Consider the following 13,915-nt stretch of genomic DNA (forward strand, 5'->3'; position numbering starts at 1 on the left):
AATAATGCATTAAGTGTTGGGTGGATTTTTGGTGTGGTGTTTGTTTGTTCATTTTAACCTATTGGGTGAACACTCTCCAGTAAATGAATTACTTATTTATCATAGCTCTAACATGGCTGGTAAAGCAGGGGATCGAATCTGCTAAGTTTTCAGAGGAGTTTACCACAAGGTTGTTTGGGTTTGAATTGTTCTAAAAATAAGAGTTTTAGATTACATTTTATGAGAATGGGGTAGTAATAATTTGAACTGTTTTTCCTTCCATTTCAAAAAAATAAAAGAAAATATGAAAATAATAGTTCAAGTTTAGGTTTGCTTTGGTAAAAAAGAAGTCAGAATTCAGACAAGTTTTCATTTTTATTTCCTTTTTAAAAGTGTGAGGAGCCTGTAACACCTCTCTAACATTTTTATTTCTTTTTAATACTGATGACCAGGACTAGCTTTGAAAAAGGTTCACAAGACTTCCAGAACACTGACACAAGCAACTGGGGATACAACTCTCCCAAAATAGATTTCCCCCACTAAACCACTCCAGGTCAACAGCCTGCCTGCGTGTCTGACTGGCAATGAGGTGATGACATACTTAAGCAAAAGTGCAAGCCCCAGATTGGCTGGGATATTTTCAGCACACCAAGCATGCTAGGACAGCTTGTGAGAGGCTCACATGCAGGAAGCACAGGATTTCTCTACCACATAGCATACTTTTCTATAAGCCTTTTTGCACAGAGGCAAACTCTGTTCATCTTCCACTCGTCAACTCCAGCAGCAAAAACAGGAGACAGGACTAAGCAAGAGGCTATTTAAAAAGGGAAAATGACTTACCCACATGACCAGTCAGTGCAGGAGCTGACAAGAAAAAGATAAAAGAGAAAACATCACAAAATGTCACAACTCAACCCTGCTCTTACCTCCAGACAGATTGAAATGCAAAGTAAATGTACTCACCCAGCCATTGCTTCCTTTGTATAGGACAGTTTCTGGAAAACAAACAAACAAACCCTGTTTATACTTGAATCATAAGGGGGGAAGAAGCTCAAATGTCTCTTTCCAATGCAAAAACAATTATCTTTCATTTATTTCATGTTCATTTGTTAACTTCAGAATTTATTAACAAAGCCTTCACTGGAAATAAATGCACAGTACATTTCTAAAATACAACTGAAACTCAGCAACAGAGACTGTAAGAGCACTAGGTGTGTCAAAAGATGCTCTGCTTTTCTGCCTTTTCCTGCAGGAGCAATGATCTCTTGCTGCTCTGGGAACTAGGAATTAGATATTTACCAGTAAGATGTCTTAAGAAATGCATTATTTCTGCAACTTGTCTATTGATTTAAAACCATACTGTCCTAAGCACAGTGGCAATGCTCTTCCTCTGGATAGTATGTGCCCTACAGCTTTGCTTGCCCAGCCACAAAGACCTCTGGCAGCAGAGGTCAGTATAACCCTGATCATTTTGCACGAGCAGGAAGGGTGCTCCCCACAAGAGGTTCTCTGGGCCCGCTCTGTGGTGGGGTGCCCCAAGGAACTGGTGGCATCATGCTTTCCTACACTCAGGTCACAAGTCCCACCTAATATGTCTTGCTATTGCAAAATCTTCTGTTTGATAAACCATAAGAAGGACTGATGAAGCATGAGAGGCCTAATTACTATCCTGATGGCCAACGACTAGAATGGGGCCAGGCTCTTTTCATTGGTGCCCAGTGGCAGGACAAGGAGCAACAGTGCAAACTGGAACTCAGGAAGTTCCATACAAACACTGGGAAGGACTTCTGTACTGTGAGGGTGACGGAGCAGTGGCACAGGCTACCAGAGAGATGGCAGAGGCTGCTCTGGAGATATTCTAACTCTGTCTGGACACTTTTCTGTGCAGCCTGATGTAGGCAATCTGCTTTAGCAATGGGGGTTGGATTCAATGACCTCTAGAGGACCCTTCCAACACCCACAGTTCTGTGATTCTGTAATAAACATAACAAACATGACAGATCTTGTCTCTATATCTCCATTTAAAAAAGATATTAAATAGCTCAGTCTTTGTCCAGTTTTGTAGTAAACTAGCAAAGCCTAATACTGCAAGTATGGAATGATGGCCTCTTCATGGGGTGGCTGGATTATTCCCTAATTCACCCAGTTCAGAACAGAATATTCTCTCTTCATAGTAGACCACATCTTTTGTGCAATTAAGTAAGTTTGAAGAATTGCATACGTTAAAAGTAAATTATAAATGGATTGGCCAATAAAATAACAAGCATCCCTCAAAACCCATATGCCAATACAAAGTTTGCAGAGAGATTATTGGCATCTTGCAGCTTTATATCACACTTAAAATCTGACATTTTACACTAAATTCAAAAAGAAAGGATGATCTCAATATCCAGTCTGAAATACAAGACTTGTTTTTGAGTAATATTAAATGTTTGGGTTGGGCTTTTTGTTGTTTTCCTGATTTTCCAACTGGGAATATGGAAATGAACCATCTCCCTATGGCTAAGCTGGCACAGTCTGCAACGCTTTGTAGCGATTGCTTTCTGCTCCTTTATATGAGAAATTTACATTCCAGTCTGGGGTGAGGACATATACTTGAATATCACGGCAAACAGGAACCTTTTCCCTCTAATTAGAAGCATGGAGCTCTAAAGTTCTACTTCTGGCTTGGTTTCTCAGTACAGAATAGCCCAGACCAAATCACCTCTCCTATCTGACGCAGTCTCATTACGTGCAAGATGGGAGTTATAAACATGTTCCTACCTACCGCAAAGGAACCTGCAGGGATTAATATCTTTACCCACTGAACACTTGAAGTTATCTACAAATAGCTACACACAGCAGCAGTAGCCACACCATAACTCCAGGGAAAGGCTTCACTCAGTGGAGCTGCCTCGGGCATCTCCTAACATTATCATACCAGCTCTTCCAAAGCTAGGAAATAATTTTTTTGTCATTTGCACTGGTGCTTACCCTTCTCAACAGCCTGCAGTTAGTTTTATATAATACAAAACCATCAAAAATTGTTACGAGTCCATAGCGTTAAATACACGTTACCACCAACTCTAAATCACACACAGTATTGACCAGATGGATGAGCTTCTCTCAACTCATGAATTGCTGAAAAAATTATTATATGGGATACCTTTGCCTGATCCTAAGAGACAATCCTGATGCACAGAAGACAAAATATCTTTTCTGAGATAATTCCAGGCAGGAGAAAAAGGTAAAGGGAACGTCAAAAAGATCTTTAGTAATCTCATGTTAGTTTAATCCCACCTGTGTAGGATTGTTCCAAGTGTGTTTTATTCAACTCACCAGTGCACATTATTGACACAGGGAAGCCATACCAAGAAAATATTCTTTCTTTGCCTGTCCTCTCACCCACCACAGTGTGTTACAGAACCATCCTATCACAGGGGCAAGGCTGAGGCGATGGGACAATTCAAGAGGAAGGGTGACAAAATCCAGAATGGAAGCTGGTGGAAAAGGCCAGGATGGTTAGCAGTTTTCTGACAGTTGACATGCAAAGATGGTCTACAATGAGCAAAAGGAGAGATAGCAGAGAAATATGGTGGAACAGAAAATGTTTTAGCCATATCCAACTTGAAGCAAAAGCTAGAGATCCATGGTGTAATGTTAGAAATTAGCTGAAGGTCCAGTCTGTCCAGGAGGAATCAACTCCAAAGGTGAGGTGAACACTCATGACATAAATGATTTCTCGGTGTGTCTTAGGCTGTGCTGTCTAGGGAGATGCAAAACATAGAAAACAAAGAACAACTGCAGATTTGCCAGGTAAAGGAGCTGATCAGACAAGGACAATGGGGATGAAGTATTGACTCTGAGCTCTGCCTGGAAGATGTAAGCACAGGTCTCATGGCTGACGGTTTTGTCCTCTGCAGTCAAGGGAGATTAAAAAGGAAGAATCAGGCTGGAACTGGGGGAGAATGACCAGAGAGAGAATCCACACAGGAGAAGCTGAAGAGATGAAAGGGAGATGAAATAAGACTTGGAGAAGCAACTGGAGTTTATTGATTTGAACATATGGTGACGTTTTCTGAATGTTTCAGCTTCTTTGTTTTATTTTAAAATTAGAGAAGTGTAAGACTTGCAGTGCAAAAAGAGCCAAAGTCAATGGAAGGACAGGACAACAATAAGTGTGGGGATAAGAAAGAAAATGAAGAAAATCTAAAAGAACAGCTCTAAGGAGGGCAGAGGACAATGGAAGAAAGTTTTTTGTATCCTTAAGCAGGCAGAGAGAGAGAAAGGGGAGGTGCTGAAAGTGCAGAAGAGATCTGCTTTTTTTCTGATTTAGAAGAACTTGGATATACTTGATATCAAGGAAAAAATATAAAGTTATCTTAGTCAGCTATCAAAATAAACTGAAATCTGTAATGAAAACATCAGATTAAACAGAGAAAGACATGCTGGCAAGGAAGAACACAGGATAGGCTGAAGATGGACAGGAGAAAAGGTCTTTCTGCATTACAGGAAGACAAAATCACCTACTGTATGAGATGATCAGAGGTTAAAAATAGGAGGCAGTGTTTAAACAGTGGCAATGGGGTGCTGACTCATTACTTTGAAGAAACTCAGAATTCAGGCAAGCTCAGATGACATTGCTCAGTGCCCACTTCAGCATGCTAAGGAGGCATTTTGCTGTGGCATCCAGAAACATTTAGTCCATGCTCCAGAACAGATAGAGCTGCTGACAGACTGTGAAAGGTCAATACTAAACATGTGTGCTGCTGAGTCAACATAGCTACAGCTTTTGTTTCTTGGCCCAGGAGCTTTCTGAACTCAATTTTGGTGGGTGTCTCCTGTCACTACCTTGGAGATTCCTTGTTTTCCTACCTGCCTGTTGGTTCTGAGACAAAGCTGTCTTACAAACCCCTTTCTATGGCTAGACTTTTTGTTCTCAGCCCCACCAAAGAGAGCACAGCCCAAATCCTTCTCTCATCAGCATCCAAACATCACATCCTTTCCTTTGGAAAAGATTCATGACCTAATCCATTTATAGAAATTAGTTGGTAAAGATTTTTTTTCTTCCCCAGAATGTGTAGTTTTCTTCCACTTGTAATTGCAGTACATTTATGGATTCATGGATATTCACAACAAGATTTGTCGTTGTTTCTTGCTGAAGTACCATATATACTATTAGTCATGCATCAAATTCCCAATGTGAAATCACTTGAGGCTCCATTAAAAATATAAGCAATCAAAGTATTTGCAAGGTAGCAAGTACAAACCAGTACAAAGTACAAACCAGTATCATTCAACAGAAGCTGAATGCTTACAGTGTATTCTGAATGTTGTGATTTTGGTTTTGCTTCTAAAAAGAACTGCCAATGATACAGGAATGGGCTTGACTTCACATCTTTCTTAACATCTTGGAAATACCATTTTTCCTCCTCCCCCTCCCTTCTCACACCTTCAGCTCCTTTAATTTTGATGCTTCACGCTTAAAGATTCAGTGCAGCATCCTGTGATATAATCATAGAATCATAGAATGGCCTGGGTTGACAAGGACCACAATGATCACGTAGTTTCAACCCCCCTGCTATGTGCAGGGTCTCCAACCACCAGACCAGGCTGCCCAGAGCCACATCCAGCCTGGCCTTGAATGCCTCCAGGGATGGGGCATCCACAGCCTCCTTGGGCAACCTGTTCCAGTGCGTCACCCCCTCTGTGTGAAAAACTTCCTCCTGATATCTAACCTAAACCTCCCTTGTCTTAGTGTAAAATTAATACAAATAAATTCACTAATGGGAGAATTAAGGATGAAGTTTTTTTTTCCTTTTGTTTCTCTAATATTTCTTACAGTATTTGCAAATTATTCAGATCAGAAAGCAGAACTTCTTTAATGTAAGGATGTTGGAGCACTGGAACAGGTTGTGGAGTCTCTTTATATGCAGATATTGAAGACCTATGTGGATACCTACCTGTGTGACCTATTGTTGGGAACCTGCTTTAGCAAGGAGATTGGTCTCAATCTCTCGAGGTCCTTTCCAACCTCAGCAATTTTGTGATTCTTCGGCAGAATTTGAAGTAAACAGCAGCTGGGAGGGGAGTGAGAGCAGCTGTGCTGGAGTTTAGCTGCCCATTAGGGTGAAACCACCACAGAGCTACACTGAATATAACATAACACTCAAGATAATACATTCAGTACTTCAAATTAATAAGGGATCTCAAGAAAGAGGAAGTCAGTAACATGAACCAATCCATCTAAAGTGCCAAAACAGCATTAATTCTATGACAGAAACAGGAATTGTTGTGCATTTCTGTTTGTTATATATTTTACTAACAGTATCAAATGAATAGGAAATATAAATAATGCCAGAATACCTAAAATAAAAAGTGTATCATTGCAAATTCCTTGTACTTATTTTTCTGTACATGCTAGAGATTGATGAAGAAAAAAGGAAACAAAAATTTGTCATTTGAAGACTTTCAGTACACCTAGCTTGACTTTTTTTTTCTAATCACTGTCAGCAGCAGATGCCTCTATGGAAGATTTGTGAATATCCAAAAACTTGATAGGAGCCCTAACAGATCTTCAGTTTAAGAAAGAACAGAAAAACAGGAAAGAAGGTGTCAAAACACTTCCGCTGGCCACACCAGAACTGTTGCATTATTTCCATAGTTTATAAAGTGAAAAAACATGCCCATTTTTTGAGGTGGGTACCTCAAGAGGAGATATCGTATCCCTGCGGTAGCTGTTGCGATTAATGGCATAAATCATTGGTTTGGGTGCAGTGTGTAAATCTCACAGCAAAAGGTACATGGCTCTCAGGAAATCTGTAGTCACTTTTGTTGACATTTTGAGATTTTTCAAAAAATATCTAAGCACTATGACAGTAATAGCCATAGTAATGCATAACACCTAAAAAAAAAAAAAAGCAGAAATACTTTGGTCAGTTGCAGGCTCTAGGCTGAACTGCTGACTACAGATGATTCACAAACACAAGAGAGCAAAGGAAGATTAAAAGCCGGGATTATTTAATGTGGTGTGTAATGGCCAGACAAAGAATTTACAGGCTGTATTGACACTGACCACATACTTTGCTTTTCTGCATCTCAGTGCATGAGTGATTCTTCCATTCAAGCGACTGAGTGTGTGGACTGTTCACACATTTAATGCTATACGTATTGTGCATGCTGTGAAATGATGGCAGTCCTAAGGTAAGAAGTGCTACACATTTTAAAGAATATAATCTAAGGAATAAATATAAATATTGTCACAGCTTACTAAATAAATCAATGAATATGCTGTAATGAGAGAAGCAAGATTCCCATGAGTAAGGGAAAAGCTTTCCTATGCAGCTTAGTCAGCTTAGCTGGTGAATGTGGTAAAAAAACAGGACAGTGCTTTAAGACATGCACCTGGTACCACAGGCTGAGCTGGGCACCATCTGCTACAACCACATTAACCTGGAGCAAGCGACTGGCAGGAGGAAGGATGTTCTTAAAAGTAGAGTGATACCACTGCCTCTGGACTTAATATTCTCAGAGCTGCTTTGAAGAGGTTTCACCCTCTGACAAGCAAGTTGTGCATAAGCACGTATGAGAAAGAGTGACTCAATACTAGAAATAGCAATTAAATCCACACTGACCTATGTGTATTAAAAAATACACCATGAGACCCTTTGAAGCTGGCTGGTGAGGGATGAGACAGAGTGCTCTCACCTTTTGTTTGGCTGAAATATAAATTGAGGTGCTGATGTTTATTTTTTTGTTTCTTGTATTCAAGTTATCTGATAGATTTGTGATATTCTGTATAAAACATATTGGTGACAGCTTTAAATCCTCCTTAGCACATGTTGGTGTCCCATCAGCTCAGTCCATCCACCTCCAGACCCTTCCCCATCTTTGCAGCCTGCGTTTGGACACTAGTAGTAGTTTTATGTTCTTCTTACACTGTGGCACCCACAAATGCACATAGTGCTCAAAGTGAGGTTGCATAATGCAGAACAGAGTGGGACAGCCCCTCTCCAGCCTCTCACCCCTCAATCTCTACATATAGCCAGGGTTGCTCTAGCCAGATGTAGAATCCGGTACTTGCTCTTTTTAAACTTCATGCAGCTGGTGATTGGCCAGCCCTCTGATTTGTCAAGATCTCTCTGCAAGGTCTCTCTACCTTTGAGGCAGTCCTCCTAGTTCACAAATTTACTCAGTATACCTTCAATCCTTGTATCCAAGTCATTGATAAAAACATCAGGGCCAGTTCTCTTCAAAATTGAGCCCTGGGGTAACTGGCCACCAGCTTGATGTAACTCCATTTAATTTGATCTTTTGAGCCCAACACGTCAACCAATTGTTTGTTCTGTTTAAGTGTCTTTGTGAAGTCTTCTAAGGACAACAGTACCACAAGAAATCACAGGAGCAAACTTTGGCTAGTATCTACCAGTGAAGAGTAGCATGCAGGCTCAGAAAAATTCTCTCCCCATAAACCACAGTAATTTCCATGCTCACTTCCTCAGTGTGAGTCACTTCACATTCCCAACACGGGAGTCCACAAAAAAACAGAAAGGAAAAACAACTGCATGTCCACACTAGCCTAACATTACTGATTCTGAACAGACTTTTAAGATTTCTCTTATGTTTCATCTAGCTTGCAAAGATAAGAGCAATTGTAATTTCTAAAGAAAGAGCTACAAACCACTATACACTTTAAGACAGCCTAATCTCTGAACAATGGATCCAAAAGCTGGGAATATTCATATCCTTAAATCTTAACTGCCCCCATATATTACCACCTGTCATATACTGAGCAGGTTTTAGTGGTGGAACATTATACACTTGCTTAGGAGAAAACACTGACCTATTGTGGCACTCACCTTCACAATCAGACTTCGGTGCTCCTCAGATTGACTGAAGTTCATGCCCATTTCAAAAATGCTCATTGTTCCTTCCTCACACAGGCTCATCCAGGTGTGATACTCTTCACGCTCTGGCAGTCTATCCCAGAATGTCTTGAAGACCTCCCAGACTGTTTCCTGACACACTGAAGGCACAAGAGAGGTCTGCTGTTAGTATAACAGAAGTGCGTCTGTGGCAAAGGTGATCAACACAATATTCCTCAAATGTTGTATGTTTTTCAGTATATTAATATATTGATTATGATGATTAGCAATAGGAATGAGAGGGAATGATCTCAAGCTGTGCCAGGGCGGGGGAGGTGGGGGTCAGGTTGGATATTAAGAAAATTTTCTTCTCAGCAAGAGTGGTGAGGCATTGGAAGAGGCTGCCCAGGGAGATGATGGAGTCACGGTCCCCAGAGATGTTCAACAGCCATGTAGATGTGGCACTGAGGGATGTGGTTAATGCACATGGTGGTGATGGGCTGACAGTGGGACTAAATGATCTTGTGGTCTTTTCCACTGCTAGCAATTCTATGATACACACTACATGTGAATGTGTAAGACATTAAATGCACCAACAATGAAGATCTGATAGATCTTACACACTCATACTACTTCCCTTCCTGCATTTTTACTGAAGTAATTATTTCATTAAAGAAGAAGTAGAGACCAAGAGAGATCACTGATCTTCTGACAACCATCAAGAATAGCCTTTGACCAAAAACTTGTCAGTTTTTTTAGAAAATTCAGTAAGCCAAAATAGTAAAGTGAACATCATAATGGACAGTAGAGATAGAATATAAGTCTGTGTGTGTGTGTGTAAGAATGGTAGTTCCACTGAACAAAGCTTTAGAAGCTCAATCAGCAACAGGTCCCTTGGTTTCAACATTACAAAGAATTTAGAATAAATTTCAGAAATTGTAATTGCATTAATCACTGAAAAATAAGGCAGGATGATGATGACATAATCATGTAATATGTTAAGCAATAAGGCAGTCCCTAGCCCTCCTGAGAAGGGTATATGCACTGAGAAAGATCAGTAACAGAGTAGACAGCCTGCAAATTAAATATTGAATTATCTTGTGTGCCAGCTGCTTTAGTCTGCCTCTCTTGAATGTGCTTTTTGCCAGTCAGAGCAGTTGGTCATACCATTTGCTCAAGCAAGAATCTCTCTGTGATCCAGAATAAATGGAGGAGATGAAGACATATAGGATTTTCTATGTGTTCTGTAAGATAACAACATTAAAAGGAGAACAGCTTTAAAAATCAGCTGCAGCGGGTGCCAGCCTGAGATAACACCATGCAAACAAGCCTGTTTTTCAGCTTTAATCTGATTTCACTTGTTAAATATATATGCACGGTTTGGCAGAGGAGCACTTTGCATCCAGGGAAAGTCTTGACATCATAAGCAAAATCCTACAGGAGATTGACTGTGGATCTATCTTTGGAGACTCATTTTTGCCAATCAAGCTTTTGCCAAGCTTAAAATTACAATCTAGGCTGCCAAAATCGGTATCTTTTTAAATACTGCTTCTTCTTAGTTCCCTGTATTCTGAATTCCAAAATTGATTAAATGTGCATGTGTAAAATTTAACACCTAAAATCACGCTGAAATATTATTGCTTCCTCTAACCAAGGGTGGGCATCTCTCTTAAATGCAACAGCTTTATAAGTAATAACTTGAAGAGACTGTCCCCCGTCACACCTAAAAGCTTAGCTGATTTTGGTGCTGGATGGCATCAGGCAAAAAAAGTTATTTTCTCTATTCCAGTTTATCATAGCAGCTGATATCATTTCTCTTTGTAGAACTACAGATATGCAGGTATTTCTTATTTCTGCACCACAATTCTGCCAGCTTTTCTACATGGAGGTGGCCTTGCTCATTTAACAGGTAAGAATGGAGAGGAATATGGTCTTCAGACTCTGCATGATTAACTGTCTGTAATACACTACTGCTCTAGCATCCCTCCAGCTTCCAGGTGTAATCTGTACATCTTTATCTGTAAAGCACTGTAATTGGTCCTCTCCCATCCCACTTCAAGTTAAACTGGCTGCCTCAGTGACTGAGGAAGCAAAGGCTGCATTTCCATACTAGTCTGCACAGACCTCAGGCAATGAACCCATAATCCTTCTCAAGGATTTCTGGATCCTGCTGGAGTACTAATAAGCTTCCTGAAGCAAAAGGACATCTGTAGTATCCTCTCTACCATCCCTCTCCTAAGAGCTGTGTGTTCATAGAGACCTATGTCTAGTTTCAGACCCAGAAGCTTATACCAGGCAACACCACTTTCACTAATTTCTTTGGGTGGAATTTATGTCCTGCATTCTGACTAATGGACCTTTTACTCCAGGTGCAATAATGTACAGCAGCAGCCCTGAAATGTGATTATTCCCTGTAATTGGGACAAGCCTTCAGGACACTGTCAGTGAGAGATGAAGCCATGGCTAGAGCTGGCAAATACACTGCTGTGACACTGCCTAATCCTAATTTTCAATGGCAACAGGCAAAGGACTGGCTTTACAGCTGCAAGTAATAATTAGCAGTGACAACTATAGGCAGTTCTCCTTTCTGCTCTTAATCTTAAATAGTTTAATCTCTCTCTCTCTTTTTTTTTTTTTTGATGAATGTGATGAGTGTGTCTTGTCTGAATACAAGCTGCTGCTGTATGAACAGTTGCCCCAATCAGCTCCCAATAGATTAAAGATTTATTGTGTGTCCTTTCATTTGGAATTAGACACTCCACTGAATTCTAGTCCCAAAGTCTTTGTGCCATCTGTGGGCTTCAAGCCCATTAATCAGACCTAAGCTGTCAGAACAGGGTCATATTTACAAGAGAAGGATGAAAGGGGGATGCAGTTAAAGAGTCCTCTCTGGCCCCTGTCCTGTCTTGCCATTTCCACTGTGAAAAGCAGTAAAACATGAGACAGCATGGTGCAAACTGATACTAAGTCATGTTGCAGCCTTTCTGACATGCAGCTCATCTTGTCTTTGTCCTGTTTATTCCACTGGCCAATTTGTGAAGCAGGGGATTGCTTGGCAGGACAATGAATCCAGGCTGCATGGGGCTCAAACCAAGAACTGTCCCCATGAGTGTTCGCCTAAATGGTGTTCAAGAGAAAACCCACTGCCTGGCTATGAAAAGGACCAATTTTGTTTTAGTCTTTTATTCTTTCTTCCTCATGTACCTTTTCAACATTTAAGTAGATAGATGAGAGTTGCCATTCCAAGCACTGAAAAAGAATGGCACAGTTTCTTCAACGTGACTCAGATCATATAAAGAAAGAAACAAATATGATTCTATCTCCCAACTGTTCCTTCAAGTACGTCAAAGAGTTCTTACCACAGCATAATTGATGTGGCCACCCAAGAAAGTGAAGAGACACCACCCTCATGTTGCATTCAGTTCCATAATAAGTGTTTATATCCTTCTTTCAGTTTAAAGGTGGAGCCCATCACTGTGGCAGGTGTTTGACTACCTGCAGGCCAGGGAGGTTGTTCAAAGTTCTTATCCACAAATTTTTGAGAACTCCCATAGAAGAAAAATCTTGTTTTTCATAAGTAGATTATAAGCATGCTGAGACTATGTAGGCAAAACCTGAGGTCATAAATCATAAGGAAACAAAGTTTAACTTGAGTGGAAGCTTCAGCAAACAGCTATATTTTACTGTATAGAAATAATTCATAATTTTTCCTTTCTGACCTTCTGGCAACTTGCCATTACCTGTGCCATGTGTACTATCTACATATTCTGACCATAAATTAAGCAACATTTAACTATTATTTGAAATCTCATAAACCTACTGCAACCAGCTGTAGGGAACCAGCTATAGGAGAGAGTTGGACTCAGTGCTCTCCAAAGGTCCCTTCCAACCTCTACAGTTCTGTGATTCTGTGAAATAGCAACTTCCTTGAGCCGAAACAAAAGAAAATAAGCATCTAGTCAAAACACACATTTACCTGTATGTTTTCTGTCTTGCCAACTGCTAAGTAAAAGACATCTTCTGTTTAGGCCTTACATTACAATCTTTCCAGAGTTGGGTTTTGAAGACTAGTTGCAGAACCCCACAAACAAAGCAGCCAACCAGGCAACACTTCCAGGATGAAGGAACTCCTGAGCAGACCTAATGGTGCTGTCACTTCAGGGAAGCCCTCGGGGCACAAGAGAGCCATCCCTACAGCTACATCTCGCTCAGAACTTTCACTGGCCTGCTGCAGGGGTAGCCACAATCACGGAGTATGTGGGACAGCATTAGCAGCATCAGGCCCTGGACAAGACAGGATTTGCCATCCGGCCTCTAATCCCTGGTAAACAATACCGATTAAAAGCATCATAAAATCGAGATCAATCTTTTAAGGCAGTGAGCTAAGAGCCTTGAAGTTACACGTGGGTGGGAAGGTAAGGTAAGCTCCTCTAGAAAATAACTTCCTTCATCCCATGGCCTTGGCAATAAATAACTTGTATTTTAGTGTTAAGTACTCAGCTGCTTTGCAATTTTCATCTGAAGAATTCATCTGCTAAAAAATAAGGGATGTTTATGAGATAACAGCTCCCTGCTATAGAGATGTGATCATTCCAGCTGTCCTCAGAAAAGTAAGGAAGCATGCAGATTATGTGTGACTGACATGATGAATCAGAATTCAAAGTAAGAATGAAAACCAGATGGCTTGATCTTCAGGGGTTTTTTTTCCCCATTGTACATTTTGCATGTACATAACACAAGTCCTCAGAAATTCAGTCACTTAACTCATCCCTGAAATATATTCATCTTCAAGGTAAAAGATTTTCTTGCCAAGGCAGGAAAAATGGAGCAACAGCATGTTTGACTCGTGCACTTGTGCAAGCTTCCACTTGAAGAACGTGTCATAGGCACAGTCTTGATTTTTAAGGGCCATGATGGGTTTTAAAGGCCCCCTCAGAAAGCTGGACACGTACCAAGGTCATTTGAATCTCAGCATCTCTCCTCGAGAAGCCAGAAAGCCCAGCCCTTGGAGCTTATCTGCTTCAAATCTAGTGTTTACACACAATATGTACAAACAATATCTTGAAAAACTCAAGACAAATTGTGTTTCAGCA

The 13,915-nt window shown here is 40.5% G+C and overlaps 1 protein-coding gene across 1 annotated transcript in view; it reads right to left on the reverse strand.

Annotated features, from left to right (window-relative positions):
* IMPG2 (interphotoreceptor matrix proteoglycan 2) overlaps positions 1–13,915 on the reverse strand; it is a 59,260-nt gene that overhangs the window by 33,367 nt on the left and 11,978 nt on the right. Inside the window, exons 3-5 of the mRNA XM_031556307.1 lie at positions 8,817–8,983; positions 943–974; positions 820–843 (exon numbers count right to left, since the gene is read on the reverse strand). Coding sequence (XP_031412167.1) covers positions 820–843; positions 943–974; positions 8,817–8,983 — 223 coding nt within the window. The remainder of the gene's footprint in view (positions 1–819; positions 844–942; positions 975–8,816; positions 8,984–13,915) is intronic.

This window comes from Meleagris gallopavo, chromosome 1 (assembly GCF_000146605.3).
Source record: "Meleagris gallopavo isolate NT-WF06-2002-E0010 breed Aviagen turkey brand Nicholas breeding stock chromosome 1, Turkey_5.1, whole genome shotgun sequence".
Taxonomy (NCBI): Eukaryota; Metazoa; Chordata; class Aves; order Galliformes; family Phasianidae; genus Meleagris; species Meleagris gallopavo.